Genomic DNA, 22,661 nt, shown 5'->3' with positions numbered 1-22,661 from the left:
TGGATGGATGAGCTGAATCCTAACGTCTAACCCTAAATTCGATTTTTATGTATCGTTTGCTCCGTAATTCCATAAGATTTTGTTCAACGTTCATCACACGAACAACTTATTAGCCTTAAGTTTATTTACTTAAATCGTTTGAAGTTCAACTCATCCAAGTATTAATACACAATATCTTTACATCTGACTTCAAATCACACTGTTTTTGTTCTGATTTCCGGGTTAAATCAAAATCCAAAATGATCGGCGATGGAACCAAATATACCATGTGGATTTAGATGAATACATATCACGCCTCGTGTTGCTGGGAATTCCAGTGCGGCAGTGGAAACCTTTGTTGATGCTGTGCTGGAGGAAAGTGGCACCGGATTTTGACGCCTCCATCTCCTGGTCGAGTCGTACATGCTGCGAGTATATAACAGGATTATATACCATGAGAAAATATTCCACAGCACAACTGCGTACTGTTTAATATTCAGCAGCAACTCTATATAGTCGTGGCTCCAATCAGCCCTGCGTCAGAAACTCTTTAAAAAAGACCTGTTGTATGAATAAATAATAACCTTCCAATCAGTGCGAAACCTCGAGCTGAACTGCGCGCTCCGTCACTGCGAGAATTCTCTCTGTGTTCTGGTCTCAGAAGTGCAGAGCGATGTCCCCGGAGACAAGTGTGGTGGGATGCTTCTCGCGTGTGCGTGAGAGGATGCATCTGCCATACAGTACCGTGGACTGGATTATGTCCTTGTGAGGAGTCGTGATTCGCATGTTTCCTGACTTTTATGGTGAAATGGCATCAGACAAATGGCAGAGAAGACCTTCCTTTGGTTGTTTCAAAGCATTTGAGTAATTCCACAGTGGCTGCTCTTTGTGTAATTCATCTTCTGTGTATCGATTGGTTTATACATTAAGTAGTGCTGCGATAGAGAGGGGAGAAAAAAAGGTTGTATGTTGACTTGAGCGCAACGAAACTCATATGTTTAAGTGAAAAAATGGCATTTAACCAATTCCATTTTGGAGATTACGTAGTCGGTCACATTTCTATACAGTTGTTGGTTGAATTGCAAACGTCGATACGCAGGATGATATTTCAAATTATTGAAATAATTCATAATGTCATTAAAAAATCATTTTTTCGTCCAAATGAATTCAAATATAATTAACCAAAAATGTCTATTGTCAATGCTTCAGGAGCCTCAGGGTCATATCGGCTTATCACTGGTAGAGTGTATTATTCATTTGTTAGCTTTAGCTTAGACAGAGTCTTTAATAGAAGAAAACGTTAGAGTCACACAAACTGACATTCATTTAGCAGCTAGCTAAACGCAGCTAGCCTGGCCTACTGTAGCACAAGAGCCTCAGCTAGATACTAACCAACGTAAACGTCAGTCATCAGTTCAATTCGGTGAGATATCGGGACCATGGCAACTAAGTCTTGGATCAATATTGAATTGTTAGAGATACTTTTCAGATACTTCTGTATGTCTATAAAATGAAAGTGGGGCAATATCACCGAATATAAGTGGGTGGAAATGAGCGGCCTTGGCGAGGTGTGCGCTCTGTTAAGTGTATTTCTTTCGTCTTATTTATTAACTTCGGTCAAAATGAGTGAAGGATGAATGTAAAACAGAAAAAAATAGATGTTGTTTTGTCACGAGTCACTCCCATGACCTGTTTACTCACAAACAATTCTATTCGAAAAAGATCACGCAGCAAAATCAGATTTTTATTGTGACTACGAATGTCATGTTGGACAGTTGGACATTTCAATTGACAAGGCTTCCCATCTTTAAGATATAAATGGAGCAAAAAGTTAGACGCTGTTGTCGCTGAGTCGGAATTTCACAAGAGCTAACACTTAGCCATGACGACATGGCAGTAAGTCACCTGACCACAGTGCTCTGACGTTGTATTCGCTGGTCAAAGTCGAGAAGTAAAATGAAAAGTGAAGTGATGAATCTCACTTTCAGTTTGTTTTTCTGGTGCCTTCGAGCCAGGTGGTCTGTTGCCTGATGTCCTGCAATAAAGTAGTCCTGGTGTCCTGTTGTTTTCCCGGAGTAAAGCATGTGGCTGTACTTCATAGAACCAACAGTTCTTCAGCTTATGAGCGCTTGTGCGAGTCCCAAAAGAAGCGCATAAATGCATGTCCCTCATCATATAGAACATCGGATTACATCCTCCATGGCCTGAGTGGCACCCTGGAGCAACCGTCCTATCATTGCAACTTCAGATAAAGAGGCGACTGTCACAAACACGTCCTCCTTGTGCAGCCGGCGCAGACACTTCTGTCATTTGGAATTTAGCTCATGCTAAGCAGAGCAACAGCTGCCGGGCACAGGAAACAGAGCAGGGACGATGTCGCCGTGTGAGGCGTTTCTGACAGCGGCTCCTGTTGTGCGATTATCAATTCAATTCTCTTTCCTGCAGCCACGAGTGGAAATCTGCTCCGTTAATTGAACATTTCATTTTTTAGGCCGCAGACTTCTCACTCCGCTGGATGTTAGCGCTGCGTCGTAGCAACAAAGTATTGCCGTGAATCCTCCTTACGTCAGGAATTATGGTCGGATTCACTGGAGCCGAGGCAGTTTAGCAAACTCACTGGCTCCTTCAGGGAGTACATCATTTTGACAAAACCTTCTCCACTCCTTCTTCCAAATGTCCTTTAGCAGCTCTGAGCGACTGTAATCTGTGCCAGAGAAACAGAGCGTTGCCCCGGCAACCGCAGTCCTGCTGCCATGGCAGCTGTAGCTGTGGTGAATGCCAGCGTGGACAGGTGTTGCTCTGGTCTTGGAGACACTTTGGGTCGCTCAACCCGCCGTCCAGTGTCATTACACATGTGGAGCCGCGCTAACCAGAGACACACTCGTTCCTGACAGCCTCATTAAACGGAACAAATGTGCCACTGAGTGATGTTTTTCATTTGAGTCGATATTCATGTCCAGGGTGCACATTCTTCCCTGGACTTTTACCCAGCGTAGGTGGTGTCTCCGGTGGGTGGGTAAAGTGTCGTAGGTTGAGATGTGCTTTGTGCCTACTTCATGGTCCTTTTAAGGTCGACCTTCAAAGGCGGAGCCTCCCTTCACTACATGTTGCCATAAAGTCTTATAGACAAAGAGCCAAAGTGCCTCTATTCTGGGTTTTGCCAGCAGGTCACGGCAAAGCACCAGGGAGAACCCTGTTCTGCACTTTCCAATGAAGTAGGTTGAGTCTTGCTTATAACCTGACCTTTCTTAATAGCACACAAGAATCCACACATCCATCCAATGATTTACCATCAAGTGAGTGAGTTTCTATTTTTATTGTCTTGTTTTACATAGGTAGAAGTTTGTCCATTCATTTTTTTTTTGTTTTTGGACTCATTTTAGACACCATTTTTCTCAAGAAAAGGGATGAATAAGTATATAAACAAGCAGAAATCCTCCTTCCAGCATTTCTAGTTCTTTTCGTTTATTTATTTACATATTTTACATCTAAAGACCCGAGTTTTCAACAGGTTATTTAATTTTGCACAGGAAGTTGTTTTTCGTTATAAAGGATATTCCATGTCCATGGACAGTCAGTTTATGACTACTGTTGTTGTTGTTGTTATTATTATTATTATTATGACTAGAAATCTGCCCAGTTGTAACTGTCAATGAAGACATGTTATCATTAAGATTGTTGTTATTTTCAGAGTTACTATCTTTTTTCTGACAACAGAATTTGTCATCTTTCGCCATATACTTTTCTCTTTTTTAGTACGCTAATCCATTTTTGCTATTTTTTTTTATCATAATTTAAATATATTCCTGAAAGCTTACATGAGATCAATATTTTGTCTCATACTTTTCTTTATTTATTTCTTTTTTTTTACTATATATATATATATATATATATATATATATATATATATATATATATATATATATATATATATATATATATATATATATAATTTTTTTTGATAATGTACGTTATTTCTTTGTCTTTCTTCTTTTTCATCTTCTTCTTCTTATTATCATTGTTATTATCAGGATTTTACACACATGTTCCCCACAGAACTTCGACATCAGACGAGCAGATTGTCGTGTTTGTGTGCCTCAGGTGCTCCAGTATTGGAACTGACTCCGTACGTGAAGGTGTTGGGCTGTGGGGCAGGCTAATGGAGGACTGTGCCAAAAGTCAAACATGTTCTCATTACACGATGAGTCGGGCAGAACGTGGAGGCCACCACTCCAGAAGGAAATTGTAAGAGGAAAATATGCCAGTGGAACGAGTGTCCATTTACCAGAATGAAGAAGATAGTTCTATTACTAAGTCGGTGTTGCGAGGCGCAGAATGTCTATTTCAAGGCTCACTCTAAGTGATGTGAGTCACCAGGCTTCCCGAGCGCCTCGGGTTGCGTATGTGTCTCTTTTATGTAAAGCCACACTCGATTCTCTCTGAGGCTCCGTCACGCACGTGCTGGCCTGCAGGGGGCAGGTCCGTGACAGGTTAGGCGTTTTGGGTATTGGCCATCATCTCAGTGGCTCCCAGGAGCATGCGGGCCCTCACACTGCGACCGGCAGCGACTTCAATCTGCTTGGTAAATACTGCGATAATAAGGCACCACCCTTCGCCGCATCCGAAATAGCCTTGGCCAGACTGGAGTGTGCCGAGATGGCTGGCTTTGTGGGCCACGCAGAGCCGGTTTATCCGCTGAAGACTGATGCATTATGTGGTGTGTGGAGTGAGAGATCGGCAGTGACTGGTCATGACGGAGGCAGGGAAGGAATTGAGAACATATGGAGTGTCTCCTGCTGCAGCTGAAATGTCAGCCGAACCCCAGGGATGCATTGATTCACCCCTGGTCGCCTGCTCTGCCTTCACCTCCTGCAACACACACCACGCTTCGTATACACAACTCACATCCAGATTTGTGGAATCCACTTGAAATATTCCCTTTCAGTTGATGGTGCACGTTGTGAGATTGAGTCATATGTCATTTGGCTTAAAAACTCCAGTCAGAGCATGATAACAACACGTAAGGTCACGGGTGTTGGAGTGGTGGCCGACCCACGGGTCTCAATATGGCCTTGATGCTTCATAGTTAGAAAGAACTAAAGCCTTATTTGAAGAATGTCGTCATCACACAATGACACATTGAGACATGTATATTGTGGGGCTCATCACTTGTTGTGTAACAGGATACTAGAAGCTTTGAAGTGTTGCACCTTTTCTGTCTGACCCTTGATCTCTGGAAATTTTCTCCGATTCTCCATTAAAAAAAAGGAGGGACATGTCTCAAGTTTTATTTTGAGATCATGGTGATGTGTGGGGTATCATCTGAGTAATGACACAGGACTGCAAAAAAATGAATAAAAGAAATCCAAAAAAATGGATTTCATCATAACTGAAATGAAACGGAAATTAAAATGTTATTTGTAAAGTAATTGCATTTAAAAAGCCATGTTTTGTAACACATTTATTGAGTGAAACATAAAAGCTTAACCCAAATAAAAATTAAATGTTTGACTGAATACCAAGTATCAAATGCAGTGGTTAAGGATTTAAAATATTGCACAAGTAGCCCAGAATAAGTTCATATTTTCCCAAGTAAGTTAATGTTTATTACAAATTCCAAAAAGAGTTTCAATGTTCGGCCTCCAAACAAAACGTGTAAAACAAAAGCAGCAGGCTCTAGATAGTTAGGTTGAACGCTGGTCACAAACTTCTATTCTCAATATCGTAATCGTAAAAATATTGTTCATCTTTAAAAGGTCAACACTGTGTGCAGATTTTGAATCACACTTGATGCTGAGTAAACAACAATAAACAATAAAGCGTGTGATCAAATAAAGAGCAACGCTGAGTCGGGGCTGTCACTGCTGAAGGGCTGGAGTGGGTTGCCAGACTTTCCACAGCTGTCCCGTATTTCAAGAACATATTCTACTGCATTGTGTTTTGCATGTTGTTGGATTGCATCACTGCATCACACGCCACATTTCGGCCTTGTTTTTGTCTCCCACCATCGAAGCCTCCTCAATAAATACACATTCGAAACAGATTGTCTGTCATAGATAAGACAAAACAAATTCATTACTGTGCTTTTATCTTCCTATCTTATCGTGACGTCACTTGGGCCAAACCGGGGCTCAGATCTGGCCCCCAAGCTTCACAGCGCCCAGATCTGATCTTTGTTTCTATCCACTGGTAAACACTTGAAGGCTAAAGAGCAGATTTAAATATTGCAGCAGCTCCTCTGAGTGATTGCTCTCCAAACATAAACTCATCGCTGCACCTAACTCATAACCTTAAATAAATGCAGGTCAAGAGAGTCAAGAGAATGTATTCCGTCATGTTGTTCCTCTAAATAAAGGGAGACAAAGAGAGGCTCGGCGCTGGATGCTTCTCGCTCTGTCTCACTGTATTGATCAGCAGATAATCTCGCCACAGAGACGATTCCTCCTCCATCCTGACTGACATTATCCTCTTCTTCCTTCTCTTGCAGTTTGCTCCCAGTTCTCCAAGGGTGTTTACGCCATCATCGGCCTGTACGACAGGAAGACGGTCAACATGCTCATGTCCTTCTGTGGCGCTCTACATGTTTGCTTCGTCACCCCCTCCTTCCCCATCGAGACGGCCAATCAGTTTGTCATCCAGCTGAGGCCCGAGCTTCAGGACGCGCTGGTGGGAGTGATTGAACACTATGGGTGGAACAAGTTTGTCTACATGTACAGTTCAGACTCAGGTAGGCATCCGTTAAAGCAATTTGTAGCCTCCAGAATGACTGCAGATATTCGTGTTTTTCATTTGAAACTGACAGAAAACAAGCTGGGAGCTTGAGTCGCTGTCCGCGGTGCTGAAATATTTTCAAGCGATTTTTAAGATAAAAGCAGGATAAAGTGACAGAGTCACTTATCATGCTTATAGCTTTGTTAAATACGTGTCATTTTTAGAGACAACCTATGCAGTTTTTGTCAAGGCAGAGACAGCGCTACTCGTTCCAGCAGACTGCCATTAGTTGTCCTCAAATTGCCATGACGACAGCAATGGGGTTCAATCGTCGCCATTGTGCAGCGTGGAACAGGCTTCCAGAAGCTGGACTGACAGAATATAACCATCGAGCAGTGACGACGGAGAGATAAATCACTCAAACGCACAAAAGATTTGTCTTTCATTTAGCTCTCCTCGCTGCTAACCTGCTCTTTTGTCAGTAGCATGGCAACGCGCTCCCAGTGTTGCAGTTTAAACATCTTGATTACGCTCATGTGGAGGCAGACAAAAATAAAGAGCAGCACCTGGCAGCCGCCTGCTTTCCTCCTCCTTCCTGGAAAATCCCACAACAGCAGACACAGGTGTTGTGGAGCCTGACCATGTTTGTCCAGATGCAAGTGTCCAGCGATGGATCTGGGTGCGAGGTGTGGAACTGCAACTTCTCATCTCAGGAATGTTGTCAGGCGGAGGATATTTCACGCTGGCCTTCACCCTCGATGGCTCTGAACGTCTCGTGCGTCTTCTGCATTACACACTGAGGAAGTGATGCGTGTATATTCGGTGTCAATGTGACATGTGATCGAGTGGTGGAGCCGGTGTAACCTGTGCTTCTCTGTTGCCTGGATACGTCTTGGTCAGGGTTATTTTCTGCCTACAAAGATCACACTAAGTTTGAAAGATGTATATCAATTTAATACATGTGCCATAATCCAAACGTCCATCCATGTGGAAGATAAAAAAATATATCATTGTTCAACTGGGGTCTGGAAGGGGAGGGAGCCCTGGACCACAACTGATGGCAGAATGACAAGTAGACTGACTGATAGAATTGACTCCGTGGTTTAGATTTAGAACCTTTCTACAAAAATTTAACTCATGCTTTTGTATGTCTGGCTGACAGCAGGTTGTTATGGGGCATATCGACATTTGTTTTTTTCCGCTTAAAGCACTGACTCCCAGGTGAGGTGCTCTGGACATGTCCGACTGGGCGGAATCCCCAGGGCCAACCTCGGACACGATGGAGATGCTATGTCTCTCAGTCGATACTCGCAAATAAATATCTGATTTGAAGGAGAAAATAAATCAAACTGTTTCATACAGTTTATGTATTTCACTGCATGTCACTGATAAAATGTACAGTATTGGCAGAAGTAGTGAAGGTCAAATTTTATCATGAGCTGAAAAGCAAAAAAAAATATATATATATAGTTATGACTAATAATTTCTATTTTATCAGTTGGAATTCAGTGTAAAAGCCATTGAACACTGCATTATATCTGTAAATACACCCAAAACATTTTTGAGATTTGATTCCTTTACTTTGTTTCTCGGACAACTAAACAAATAATTCTCCTTTTCCCAACCGATAAACCTTTCCTTCCTTGATATATTGATGCAATATTTCTCTCCTCACCCATCAATGACAGGGAGCTGGATTTGATTGTCTATACGACCCCTTTTAAAAAGTATTCGGCAAATGGATTTTCAAAGTGTCATTTTCCTTAACTCTGGAGGCCTCGTGCATCTGTCTTTATGTATCGCCTGTGGCCAGTAGGTTGGCTGCGACAGCCAGATTCCATTATGATATTATTATTCCTGGGTTCCCAGAGAGGAGTGTATCTTCCAGCCTGCCTCTGATTTATTGTGCAGCATTCAGCCACAAAGCTGCATTTAAAAGGCGAGAAGGAGAAGTAAAGGAAGATAATAGGTATTAGATCTATCTTCCACGGCGATGCCTGGCTCGGAGCCCTGGTGCCGGGATATTTGGGTTTTTCTATGTAATATTTATTCACAGCAAATGGACGGAGGGCTTTCAAATGGATCGGCTAGACCTTCGGAGCTCTCCATGGTACTGAAATGAGCTGAATTCCTCTTGCTCTCCTTGAGCTGTATGAAATTCAAATGTGAAATTCTGTTTTACATGCTAGTTTAGCTTCACAAAAGCTAGTGATACTCACTAATGTTTCTCAGTCAGGTGACTGAGGACTCCAGAAAAACACACTTGAATGTGACATGGTTTTGCTCTGTGCTTAGTGGCAGTTCAATGTAGAATTTGAATGTGTGGAAGCAGCAACAAGCGAATGCGCAAAGACAACTATAATCATCTGACTCCCTTTATTTTAGAAATAAATAAAAATAAACTTAAACTGCTGAGCAATTGAAAATGTTATTAATCAAAGAATATATTTTTTGTGCTGCTGATGATTTATAAATGATTAATATTTACAGCGAGTTGCTTAAGATACACATTTTTAGCAGTAATGTCAGAAGAATATTGCTTTTACACTGCATTTACATGTTGTGTTTCAGAATTGATATTATCACTTTAATTTTTACAAGATGGGTTTTTGTCAGAACTTTTTGTTCGTGGATGAACCACAGACGAAGACTGGCGGCTAGCTATGCTAATGTAGCATGCTATTTGAATGTAGCATACCACATTAGCATAGCTAACCGATGACTGACGTTGAGGTTGCTGTCCTGACCAGGTGCTTAAATGAACATTACCAACATTACACCACTGAATGATTGTCTTTAAATCCTGCTGTTCTCTTGAAGATGATCAAAATATACTTTTGCGTAGTTACCTTCCAAATCTATGAGCCAGCCTTGAATTTTTCTGCTTTACTTTGAGTTTCTGGGATTAAAAGAAGTCAGGAAAAACTATGTAAAGTGAACTGAAATTCAGCATTTAATCTTTTGCTTTAGACAAACCTGACATCTGAGAAGGTAAATGCCATTGTCAGAGTGAGCTCATTTTTGCCTCTAGAAAATGTGATAATAAACAACAGACAAACCAGTCGATGTTTGAAGGTTGAATTAAAAATCATTTTCTTCATGTGGCAATTGGATCTTTTTATTGTCATGTTAATTAGTGGAATACATCACTGTAAGTCGCCATTAGTTTGCGACACTGAATCAATTTATTTTCCTGTTTTTTGAACCGGAAACAGAACAAAGTCTTCCTTGGGTCAACTCTTCATGCCACAGACTGCAATCATGCTCCACAAAGAAGCAATGCTTCGTTTACCAACCGTCGTGTTAGTATGAAACCTCCTTTTCTCTCCTTCCACTCGTCTTATTATTCTCATGCGCTGCATTGTTGTGGCATGTAAAGGTGAAAGAGCCTCCATCTTTGCATCCCTTAATGAGCCTCAGGTACCATGTTGCCTGGAGAGCAGCTGGTGAGCCTTCCAAAAAGGCCCAGTGAACGTGTCTCGCAGGCTGCCGCTGCATTCCTCATTCCTCGACGACAAGTCTTTGTTGTTCTCGCTGGAGGAAGGAGAAACCTTTTTTTTACATTTGCTCAATATGCGTCAGGCGCCTGAACAAACAAGTAGAAAGGAGCTGAACGTGCAACGTGAGAGTCCTGTGTTTGACAGCCGACGGCAGGACGAGCAAACACGGATCATGTGTTTGTTTACATTGCTGGCTTTTGTAATTGCGGCTGCTCATGTGCTCGGTCGGCCAAACGGCAGAAATGGGAGGCGGGCTGATTCAGACGGGGATTCCACGACTTGATATCGTGATCAAAGTCTGCCATTCCCCGCGCCACATTTGGCCCACATATCTTCAATGCTTTGTGTTGAGAGCTGCACAATGTGGCGAGCCGACCCTTCTTTCAGCTGCCGTTTCTCCACTGTCCCAAATCCCACTAAGCCAGGGGAGTTAATAAGCCTTGGCTTCACCAGGCTTCCACCTTCACTGTATCACTACTTTAGTTCGAAAAGTAGTGAAAGACTGAAGTGATTCTGCAAAAGGGCTTTTCCTTGACTCGTACTGAAGCTTCATGAAGCAGAGTCATAATTCTCAGAGCAATATCTGTACACTAAAATATTGCAGTACTTCATGCACAAAATGCATCCATCTTAATCCATATTATATGTATTATATAAGCACTCTCTTTATATTTAATGAATAAATAAATACTAGGACAGGCTGTTGCATTGTTTCATACTGCTCTCTCTCGCACTATCTCTCTCTCTCTCTCTAGACAGAAAACAACTGCTTATTCTTGGCGCTCTCCCTGCACCAAACTGCCCAAACTGCTTCGAGTGTAACCTTGACATGTGTTAAGAGTTTGTATCCAGTTATTTATTTAGTCCCATTTTATTCTAATCCATATTATTTCCTCTGATTTATTCATAGTCTTAGCTGCAGTCTTTTGGGGGATTTGTTTTCCCTCACTGAGATGGTCCTATTTCAGTATTATAATTAATAATCCACTGTTATAATTTGCTGAGACATATTTTCCAAAGTGAATTCATAATAGCTAGAAAAGCACCGAGCGAGTGCAGTCATCCCCCAAGCAGCTCATTCCCACCTGTGGTATTGTACATTTAAATACCATTGATGGCATGAGTGCAATAGAACATTAAGGAGGTTGCCTGCGCTGCTACCGTGAAGATTTTTAGTTTTAGTTTTAGAGCATTTTTGTCCGCCTTTAAATCCGAACTCATGTTTATTCCCCGAGCCTCAAACACAGTGACAGCGCCGAGTCCAGACGCTCACCTTCAGTCTCCTCTCCTCAGGCCTGTCTGTTCTTCAAAAAGTCCTGGACACAGCGGCCGAGAGAAACTGGCTGGTGACCTCGGTCAACGTGGAGACCATGACGGAGGCATCCTTCTTGAAAGTGTTCCAAGACTTGGACAAGAGAAAGGAGGGTCAGATCATCATTGACTGTGAGACGGAGAGGCTCACCGGCATCCTGAAGAAGGTAATGGTGTAACAGAGTGGTCAGTAATGGGTTTTCTAATTACGGTTTGGGAACTGAAAGCTTTTGTGCTGTGCTCTTCTTTTTTTTTTTGACCTAATGGAAGAAAGACAAAAACATAAAGGGGTATAAAAGATGTTGGTGACCGGAGAGTGTTTTGTCCCTGAAGCTTTCAGGACACAGAGAAAAGCACCGACTGAGACGGATATTTTTAATCCTGTAAATATTTTGCGACTGTATCAGCGCTTAGTCATGTCCGCTCTCTCCGAAAGATCTCAGCTTGGGAACTCACAATTCAGTCTGAGGATACTTGCAGTTCTGAGGATTAGTGTGCGACAACACAAGAACAAAGCTGGTTCTTCTGAATGGATCATTTTGGAGCCAGCTGTTACGTCAGCGTGGCTTAAGACTATAGTGAAGGCGACTGACTTTGTTCAGGCTCCACTCTCTTTGCTAACTATTGGAGTGTGAGCAGCGTGTTCATGTTTGTGGCTCACCTTTTACTTACAAGTTCTGTGGATGAAAACTATATTTTTGGTGCGTTTAATAACTTGGTGCCGCGCAAAAATGACCAAAGCTGTTCAAGCAGTTATTTGGTATGAAATACTTGGTATTTTATTTTATTTTATTTTAATTCAAAAATCAGATCCTGATTTTCACAACTAACCAGGGCTCTTATTGGCTAAACAACTAATTCATATAGTTATGGAAGGTAGCCCTCGTGATCATCAAGACAAAGCTCTGCACATGAAGTAACAATAATTTGACTCTTATCAAAGTCAAACTGAGTCAAAATGATTGTGTAGTTATTGTGTAATTATTGAGTACGTCTCTCTCTGTTCCTTTTCAATCCCACAGATCAAGTTGAGATTCAAGAGTTGGTGTTGTTGTACGCTTAATGTGGGCTTGAAATAGACTTCTATTACTATGAGAATAAGAATCTAAATATCAGGATTTTTGTTTATTTGGAATTTTACCAAGTCAAATGCCTGGGTGTCCTCCTGGTCCGCCACTTTTAACTTCTATCTTTGCTGCTGTGCGAGACCAAACAACAAAAACTGATTCAAGTCATTTATTACGATTGACTTTATTTATTTAACTTCACAGTGTATGATGGAAATGAACAACATTTTACAGCAGAATAGAGAGGAAACCCTTTGTTCTTATGATGCTGTTGACATGCTGTGGCAAATGAAACAAACCGTACGTGGTTTGAATATGAAGGTTGTTGAATCTGAAATATAGTAGAAAATTACATGAGGCCTTAAAGGTATTATTTATTTGAATGTTAATATTCAGTATGGAATGTGTTACACCACACATCAATAATTTCAAGTTGCAGCTGTGCAACAAAACACTTGTTTTTCTGGTAGCATGTTTGATAACCAGACTTCATTGGCTTGTTGGCTCAATGGCCTCCACCGCGGAAATAAGAGTAGCTGATGTCAGGGCAACACGAGGCGAACACTTTCAATGGTGTCTTCACTTACTCTCTTTAATACAGAACAGTTGGGCTTTAGTCTAAATAAATAGTAATAATCTTATAAAAGGCCATCTTGCTTTCCTTAAATGGGTTTAATTTCCTCACCAGCACGTCTCCTTCCGTCCATTTTGGCAGTGGCCGTGGGAAGAGTGATAAAAAGAAGTCATTTCTGATTCAAATATTCCTTTGATTATGGAGGAACCGTCAGATAGATTTGTATCTGTTATTAGACAATATGATCGACCCCTCCCCCCCCCCAGCGGCGGGGCTCGGTGTGTAGGTGGGGACCGTTATTGATGGCCTGGTGTCTCCAGTTAAGGTTATTGCATCAGTCCTCCGCAGTTTACAGGCGCCGAGCCGGAGAACTTTTCCATTCAGACAACCACCATCAATCACCCGCATCTGCCTGCTGCCTCCAACAACAATATCCAGCAGAACATAAACCCATAACACCTTCGCCTCTCCTGCCCTTTAAACCCGCCCGCTCCTCTCATTTATCTCATCCAGTACACAGATTCTCCGACGATAATGTCACTGACAGTATCCTGAGGGGTGACTTTTCATATACGCTGAATGTTGATATGGTCTCGGAGGAGAGCATTCATCATGACTACCAGAGCAGTCGGGTGTTTTGCTTTCAGAGAGATGAGGAAGTGACCCCTTTCTGCTGAGGATGAACTCGGAGTGACTCTACAATTCTCGCATGTATAATGAACCCACTGCTGGCACCCAGACGCATCAATATGTTGGTCGACTGTGGTGCGTTTTCCCCTCAGCGCCGGGTGAATTGGTGTCACTGCTTGTCTTTGCTCACTCGCCGTGCTTCGCCAGAGGCCCGGCCTACGGGTCCGCCTGGTGCTGGGGTCACCATGAATAAGGGATGCCACCTTCTGTCACGGCCCACAGCGCCAGTAGGACCCACAACTTTACAGCACTTGAGGACACCCCTCACCAGGCGCCCAAATAATGGAGGTCGAGACTAAGGACTATGAATTGGATCACGTGAAATTAGTGCTGCTTTAAGGCACACCGGTTGAATTGATCCCTGTAATCGTTTTTCATTCTTTGTTAGAAATGAAAGGTTTGGGTTCAGAAAATTTCAGGAAAACTGACATGCAGCCACGGGGCCACATGCAGGTGCAAAGTTTCAGTGTGTTTTCTAGTTCTTCAAAATTAAAATAAGACATATTGAAAAAATACCCCATAATAACGTTATTCATTTTTTTTATTTCTTTTAGCCCAGTTGTGTTGAAAATATTCAGCACTCATAAAACTTGTCCATTATTTATGACTTACAATGGGGATCTTTTAGGAAAATAAAACAATATAATGTATAATTAAATGACATATTTTAAACCTGTATTGTCATGGTTTCATTGTATTTTCCGCTGTGACTTTGCGGTAATAATTTAATAACACAAATATATTAAGTAATATATTAAGTCCTTCGCAACAGTCACACTGTAATGTTATGAATGTATAGTGACATTATTTTTTCCTTATAATAACAGTAAATATAGTCAATAAACCCCTGTTTCCATTTAGCAATTTACTTTTTATTTGAATGTAAAAAAGGCCTGTGAGCCTACAGACTGACACCTGCACACACGCATGCTGCATGTGTATGTGTCTACTACTTCGACGGTGGGAGGAAACCAGAGTGTCCAGAGGAAATCCAATAACTGCATTGTCTTTTTATTGGACTTAATCGTGATTAGTTTGTCATCAAACCTCGAATAAACTTGACTTTTAATGGAGTCACTCTCTGACTTTCTGCACCTCAATAACTACACTAGTAAAAAAGTATGATGCAAAGAACATTAATATCAGTGTAGTTTTATCAGGTGTTTTTGTGAGCAAGATTTTATCAGTTGTGTAAATGACCTCACAGTTACTTATGTTTTTTTGTTTTTTTTTTTATCCATTTTTCCCCTGTTTAACTGTGATGGGATCACGGGGGCAGCAGTTGAAGTTAAGAAGCCAAAAAACGTCCCCTGAAATCTTCTCCAGCCCTTCAGGGGAAGAGTTTCCTGGTCAACCAAGGGACATGATCTGAGCCAGGTCTGCCCCCTGGCCTCCTCCCTGTTTGACAGCCCAGAAAACCCCAGATCATTCACTCATTTCAGCTCCGCTCACAGAGAAAACTTTCAGGAAGTAGTGAAGAAATGTGAGAAAACTTGAAACTAAAAGAAAAAAAAAGTGAAATTCAGTTCCCAATGACTTTGTGCAAAAGAAACCTCAAGTGGCTGAAGCAGTTTTTAAGATAATGTTGCTTGGCTTTTTCTTCCCTGAAACAAGGACTGTTGCTTTTTAAATAGCAGCATTAGATAATCACTTGAGGCTTTCTGTGTTCCGCTTGTGTGAGATTGTGTTGTTCTTTTCTGGTAAGTGGGTGTCTGGACAAGCAACAAAACAGTGGTGCAACTTTTCACAGAAATAATAGGCCAGGGGTCAACTTCGTTGCTTGACTCCAGAAATGAGTGTGTGGGATGTTGCAGCTCAACATTGGAGTATTATAGGGTTTTTTTCGGTCATCAGTTAGGCTTTAAGTTGGGCCACCGAATACCAGAGCTTCACCAAAAAAATCGGGCATCAGATGAAGATATTCATGATCATAAACTGCTTATTAAAATGACTGAGGTTCAGGAGTTACGGAGGTCATGTGACAAGTAGCAACATAACTTCTTCATCGCTCCATCTGAGTGTATTGTCCAAGCTGTAATGCTACTGCCACCTGCTGTCCTGTTGAGCTCATTGCTGACAATGATATTTCAATGGCTAGAAACTATCAGGAAACTAATGTAATGGTTAGCAGAATAAGCCGCACACACCTGCCACGAAGCCATTTCAGACTCTTAAAAAAACCAAGGAATTGTGTCTTGCTTTCACCCTGAATTGGACCTTAGATGTCTCACAGTGACTCTGGTGCGCTCACCCACACATGCACATGAACACAAATTGACCCTTTAGCTCTGCTGCCACAGATGTTTACCCTCCATTTCTCCTGTGTCTTGTAGATTGTGGAACAAGGCAAGAACGCGAAGAGTTACCACTACATCCTCGCCAACCTGGTAAGTGTTTAAATTGATGTCTCCATTCGTCCACTTGTGGTTCTGGTTTACTTAGTAATACAGGATTTAAAAATGCATTTACAGTCCACTGAACGTGTCAATAAGTGCCTGTTCACCCTGTTTTCAGTTTGTTGTGAAACAGAAAAAAATGTCGGTTGGTTTCCATCATGACTCTCGTGATCACATGATCTGCCTTGCAACTTTTATGAGCCAATATTAAGAACCTATCAAGGGCCGTACTTCCAGACTGTTTGAATTCCTCACACCAAGATCCCCCCAGCTCTCGCCCAGCTCCTCATGAGCATCACACTTGAGTGGCTTAAGAGTAAAGCTCTACGGGGCAAAGGGTGAGTTATCATCGCAATGAAGTTGAGGAAGGGCAACCGCCTTCAGCTCTGAAGTCTCCTTCTGCTGTGCGTCGTGCTGAGCCCCAGCCCTGAAGATGCAGTCAAATATAGTCGAAAATTGACATCAATGGTGATCGAGGCCTTGATATGCAGCTGGAGGCTCAGACCGCTTCCGTCGCTGATGCGTTGGAGGTTAGTTAGATTGACAAAGTCTCGCCATCTGGTCACTTTCCCAGTTCTAATTGTACAGGAAAGTGGCTGATAGCCGAGGCGACCGAGTCGAGTCGACGACTGGAAATATGGCTGGCATTTGTGCTCCAGATCAAATAATCATCATTTGATGTTTGCAGTCTGACCTCTCGATTTTGACTTCCTGTGATGTGGATTGATTCAAACCCGTGAGCTCAGAGCCAGACTGTCTTATTTGATGTTGGGAAAATAACGTTCAAGTTTCAAGCAGATGAAGCTATGTGGACGTTTTGATGGCAATGGGTCGCTGTCTGGATCATGCGGACTCTGCATGTTTTGCCGAATGTGGCACAAGCTCCCTCCACCGTCGTCCTTCTGCTGTCCGAATGAGCTCTTTTATATTTGACTATTAACTGTATTTCAAATGCTAAAAAGCTACAGAATCATATAGATCAAATAAGTGTTGGACACGTTCCCTGTGTTTTCGTGTGAAGAGAAGATTGAAATGTTTTAAATAAGATCCTAAATGATCCTCAAACTTGGGGTATCACTAGTGCTTGTAGAAAAGTAAGAGACCGCAGGATCGGAGTTAAACCACGGTTTCATCCAAAACAAAAACCACAGGAGGCAACACAAAAGAAGGGGGAGGATAAAACCTGACAAGATGAGAACAGACTAGAAGTTGAAAAGACTTGACAATGACTTGACAATGACCAAAGGACACAATGACTTGACAATGATGAGACGAGACGTGACCAGAGGACTAGATGAGACAGGATTTGACTAGAGGGTTACCTGACTTGAATTGGAGACTTGGCTTGACAGTGGAAGATGACGATGACTTGACAAGACAAGACAGGGACAGGTTAGACGTTGAAAAGACTTGACGAGACGATGTGACTCGACAAGATGCCAACAAGACGTGACTCGACAAGACAGGATGTGACAAGACGGTGACTTGACTTGACGTGGAGACTTGACGAAGATGGCCTTGACTTGTCTTGACAAGACATGAATCAAGGAGGCGGTGAATTGACTTGATATGTACACTTGACTTGACGGCAACCAAATGTTCTCACCAAGAGAACGAACCCTAACTAACCAAATCGTGTTGTTATTTATATTTTCTTCACGATCGCACCAAAGAAAACTCCTTGTCTGCAGGGTTGCCATTGGAGACCAACTTTATTTTGGAGTGGTCAGACTTTGCATCTCACCTGACTGGAATATTTGTTTTTTTCCATTGATATAGAGACAGAGAGTTCATGCTTTTTATTCCTAAACGAAAGGTTATTTGTTTGAAAAAAACTGCAGAGGAAATGTTTATTTTGCTGGTTTTGCCTTGTGTTCTTCAGCTCGTGTGGCCGCCTTTGCGAGTCGATTTCAGAACGCCTGTACTGCAGTGACAGACGTTATATCACAGGTCTGCTTTTCCGCCGGGCGGAAACTCTGCCGGATGTCCTGCGTTCGCTGGTTTCCATAGTAACCTACTCGTCTCACCGCACTGCATTAGCTCAGACACGAAGCGGAAATCAAACTGCGATCACTCCATCGGGCTGAAGAATTTGCTCGCAGGTGCATTTGGGCTCCGATGTTCATCGTCTTTCCATTTGTCTGCTGAAGCTCGAACTGCTTTCTTTTCACATCGAACTTCGGCAAACAGAGAGGATGAGCGGAGCAGTGGATGGTGGTTTTACTGGGCCTTTGTTTTCTTCCGCCGATTCCCACTTGGGGTCACCATGAGCCCATCCTGGCTATTCAGGGTGAGAGGCAGGGGAACTGGTCACTCACATGTTTGGGCTGTGGGAGGAAACCGGAGTGCCCCGATTGAGCCTACACAAGCGCTTCTTGCTGGGAAGCCTCAGGACCTTGCTGTCCAAAGCTAACTTCAAATAACCTCATTCAACTGCCGCAACTCTGCAACTTTTCAGTCGAGAGTTTGATTCCTAAACCCGCAGTTAAGATGTGCTCAAATAAATAGCCGGCAATTGGGAACATCTTATGAGGTGTTTGAGGCGGACGCTCCAATCTCATCTCGACCCTCATGATTGACCTACATCATTTTCAGCCATGAAGAAAAAAGGACTTGCACTTCAGTGACCTGGAATGGAGTCACCACATTTCACAGATGGTTTCATCCCCTTGTTGACTTCGTTGGCAGGAAACCAATGAAACGGTTTTGAGCAACAAGTTCTAGTCAACATGGAGAGAGTGGCGTATTGATCGTGATAAAAATGTCCAGATTTAGACGACGAGCAGCCGCGGCTGTACGACTCATCGGCTCATTCGATGTCAGAGATGGAGCTCAGTCTCGGAATCGAGTGGAGTTGGTGGTGGATTTTAGGGAAGTCTCCTGTGGAAATTCTGCGTGTGGATATTTTTGAAAATCACCTTTATCTGTGTGCCCGAGTGTGTGTTTGTGTGTTACTAGTCTAGCTGTACTTGTGGGGACCAGTTCTTGGATACACCTCATGTTTAAGTCTCAATTTGAGGGTTAAAACTTCAGAATAACTAGGTCATTATGATCAGGTTTAGAGTCCTGGATCCAGAATGATCAGGTGCAGGAGATGATAGTCTGCCACTTGTTCAAAACTTCTATTGTGATGATCTCAGTTCTCCTTAAGACTTGTGTCCCTGGCAGGAGAAGAAATTTCAGATGACTGACTCACTTTAAGTGAATGAATCTCAGAAAAATCTCAGGCCGAACCAAACCAAATGGCCACAGTGGGTGTTGCCAGACTGGTGGGAAAAAAAAGTCGACTATTTCCTCACCTCAAACTTGGCTCTTGAATTGGCGACAAATACGCGGCGGTGTTCAGCCTTCACTCGTCTCCTTTGCTGAGAGAACAGCCATTCTCTGAAGCTTTCGCTCCCTGAGGCTGTTCACCAAGCCTCCATGACATTGTTCGCTGCTCGAAGGCTCTGATCGATTCATTGTTTGCAGCAGGCTGGATGGTTCTGATCAGCCCACTGTCAACAGTAGCAGTGCAGACTCAGCCTATCAGAGATTAGCTCTGCACCTCCCCAGCCATGAAATGAGGTTTTACATTTTACTACGGGGGAAAGGCAGTCGGCTGAATGGAGCTTGAACCTCGCCAAGCGAGTCAGTGATTTTTGTGGTTTTCACTTTCACGCCGCAATTAACCCTTACTCTCCCCAACTGTTGGTTCCTCTCTGCCAAATTAATCTCTAGTTAGTGGAATCACCAGAACGCTTTTCAGATTCCCGACCTGTGAGGAGAGGTCAACTGGGTTCAGCTTCGAGAGTTTTTGTTTTTAATTCGTTGTGAATATAAATATACTGAGAAAAATGTTCATGATTTGGAGGCGAAACATGACTCATGCAGAGATGGGATGACGCATGAATCGAGACGGGAAATAAATAAGTCCAGCAATATCAGCATTCAGAGGTGGGAAGTTTTTAGGAAATGTGGTCAGGTTTATTGGGTCATTCTTCGCATATTTTTTAGCTTTATTTTGATATCAATTGTTTGTTAAAGAAGTGAAAGCAAATATTCAATATTAATACTCAGGTTTGACCTGCAGTTGGGGTTTCACCGTGTAGAACCCCAGTGCTTCTCCCTTTGACATCTTGCACCCCTTTGTGTGCCGGTGTGATCCAGCTCACTCCAGTAAGACCTAAATGCCTTGGTCCTGTTCAACATAAACGCCTCTTTTGCAGTGTTTTTCCGTCTGTGTTCATAACTCACAAACTTAAAGGATATATTCTCTGTATATTTGTGGCAACTTAAGGGGCGGTTGTGTATTCGGCATATTGCTGTTTGTTGTGATTCTTTGAGCTACAGGAAGAGATCGGTTCCACATCCACGTGAGCATAAACATAGCCATGTCAGACAACGTTTTTTGAGCACAACTTGCTGCAATAAAGTTGAATGTGAATCCATAACATGGAGCAAGATGATTCATAGTGTTGAAGAAAAAAGTTGACTTGATATGTTAATGAATGACACAGAAATAGTGATCCAATAGAAGATCCAAATCTATTGATCTTATTTGAATGGAATGTACAGAATATATTTGTGGTTTGAACCTCAAATTTTAATGATAGTTTTAGACAATGAAAGATTTTTTTTACCTGGAAAAGGCCACTGAAAATGGCTCTGCGACCTACTTTTGTTTCCCAACCCTCCAGTTGAGAATCGGCCCAGTGCAACACACGGCTCAGTGGAGAAGAGAGTTGGGACTGATGCAGCAGATGGAGGGAAATGAAGCCAATCACAATAAACAATGCTGCAGATGTGGCTTTTGTGAAGTGCACCATCATCGGAGAAGTCCAGATTAAGAATCACACTTTAGCACTGGAAGTCTTTCAGGCAGGTGTTGGGGAACTTCTTTTTCAAATGCTTGACTGCGTCTGTTTTCCACGGTCTTCTCTGCTCCAGGGTTTCCTGGACATCGACCTGACAGACCTGAGGAAAGGAGGTGCCAACATCACTGGCTTCCAGCTGGTCAACAACTCCGAGCCGAGCATCAACCGTGTGGTCCAGCAGTGGCTGGAGTTCGACAACAAGGACTCCAAAGTGCCCAAGAGCAGCCTCAAAGTACTTGCCCTCCCTCCTCTTCTCCCTTCCTGCAACAGTGTTTGTGCGAGCCTTCCACTCTGGAAAGATCAAACCTCACCGTTCTTTAATGCTATTTGATGAACTGGCGCTCTGCGTTACCCTGCTGCTGACTGATTCTTAAAGGTTGCTCCGTTGGGTTTGAGCTGTAGTTTGCAAAGGTCATGGAAGGATTTCATTACGTTTGTGTGATCAGACTCGGTCAGTCATGGTGCCAAACAGCATCTTCACTTTCCTGTACTGTAGGCCCCACTGTCGCTGTGCAACAACAGCCAATATATATGAAGGTGGAACTGAAAAATGAAAAATGAAAAATTTGTATAAATATAGGTGAAATTAAAAGTTAGAGAGTGAAAATATCAACTGTCATCCTGAAGGTGTCCCCCACCACTCAGGCAAGTTCAATATGTGCTGCAACAACTGAAGCCCATATTCAAAGGAATAATACAGATCACAGAGAACAAGTAAAATGAAGCACTGAATTAATACAAGACAGAATCATTCTAAGGATATGGACCTCCAACGAAGGCGGTGTGATCTATAGTCCAAATGGAAGCAATAAAACTGACAGGTGTGGCCAAACTGAACATACTAAACAAGAACCCGTACGGGTTCTTCAAGAGATCGGTTCTTCACACTCAGATCAACAAGCAGAAGAGAAAGTACAGAAACAGGAAGTCGACTGTAAAAGTAAAAACTGCCGGAATGTTTCACCTTTCAATTCAATTTGAATTCTTTATTTCCAAAGTTAATTTCAGCACACAAATCCTTGTCTGTCTTTCTGTGTATTTTTAAAATGTGGTTTCTCTCTGCACAGTACACTGGCGCTTTGACATATGACGGGGTCAAAGTCATGTCCACGGCCTTCCAGAATTTAAGGAGACAGAGGATAGACATCTCTCGAAGGGGCAATGCTGGGGAGTGTCTTGCCAACCCACCAGCTCCCTGGGGCCAGGGCATCGACATCCAGAGAGCCCTGCAGCAGGTCAGCTGAGCGACGGATTCGCTCTCACTCAAGTGGTCCGCTATAATCCAACGCTAAATTCCTGAGTGGCACATCGGCTAAATGCTCTTGAGTCGGGGAAGGCTGAACAAATTAGGTCTCATTCTGTCATGTAAAGTTCACATTAAGTTCTCAGGAAACGCCTGTGTATCAGATGTGACATCATGGCTCGTAAACAAAAGCTGGGGGCAGTAACACTCAGCCAGTGATGGTCATGAGATATGACACATCCGCAATTGAGTTAAGAAACGTGACGTTTGGCGATGAAGCAAGCCAGTCTGCGACAAATGAACGCATCCAGAAGTTTGTATTGGGGTTCATATC

General features: G+C 42.6%; 1 protein-coding gene across 4 annotated transcripts in view; it reads left to right on the top strand.

The window, feature by feature from the left end:
* gria1a (glutamate receptor, ionotropic, AMPA 1a) overlaps window positions 1–22,661 on the top strand; it is a 76,127-nt gene that overhangs the window by 14,262 nt on the left and 39,204 nt on the right. For all 4 annotated transcript variants that reach the window (XM_053878433.1, XM_053878432.1, XM_053878435.1 and 1 more), the window contains exons 3-7: window positions 6,467–6,706; window positions 11,484–11,668; window positions 16,166–16,219; window positions 21,158–21,316; window positions 22,152–22,319. In XM_053878433.1, coding sequence (XP_053734408.1) covers window positions 6,467–6,706; window positions 11,484–11,668; window positions 16,166–16,219; window positions 21,158–21,316; window positions 22,152–22,319 — 806 coding nt within the window. The remainder of the gene's footprint in view (window positions 1–6,466; window positions 6,707–11,483; window positions 11,669–16,165; window positions 16,220–21,157; window positions 21,317–22,151; window positions 22,320–22,661) is intronic.

The sequence above is a fragment of the Synchiropus splendidus genome, chromosome 11, assembly GCF_027744825.2.
Source record: "Synchiropus splendidus isolate RoL2022-P1 chromosome 11, RoL_Sspl_1.0, whole genome shotgun sequence".
Taxonomy (NCBI): domain Eukaryota; kingdom Metazoa; phylum Chordata; class Actinopteri; order Syngnathiformes; family Callionymidae; genus Synchiropus; species Synchiropus splendidus.
Note: the sequence above shows the minus strand (reverse complement) of the source record. Positions and strands in the feature narration are given on the sequence as shown.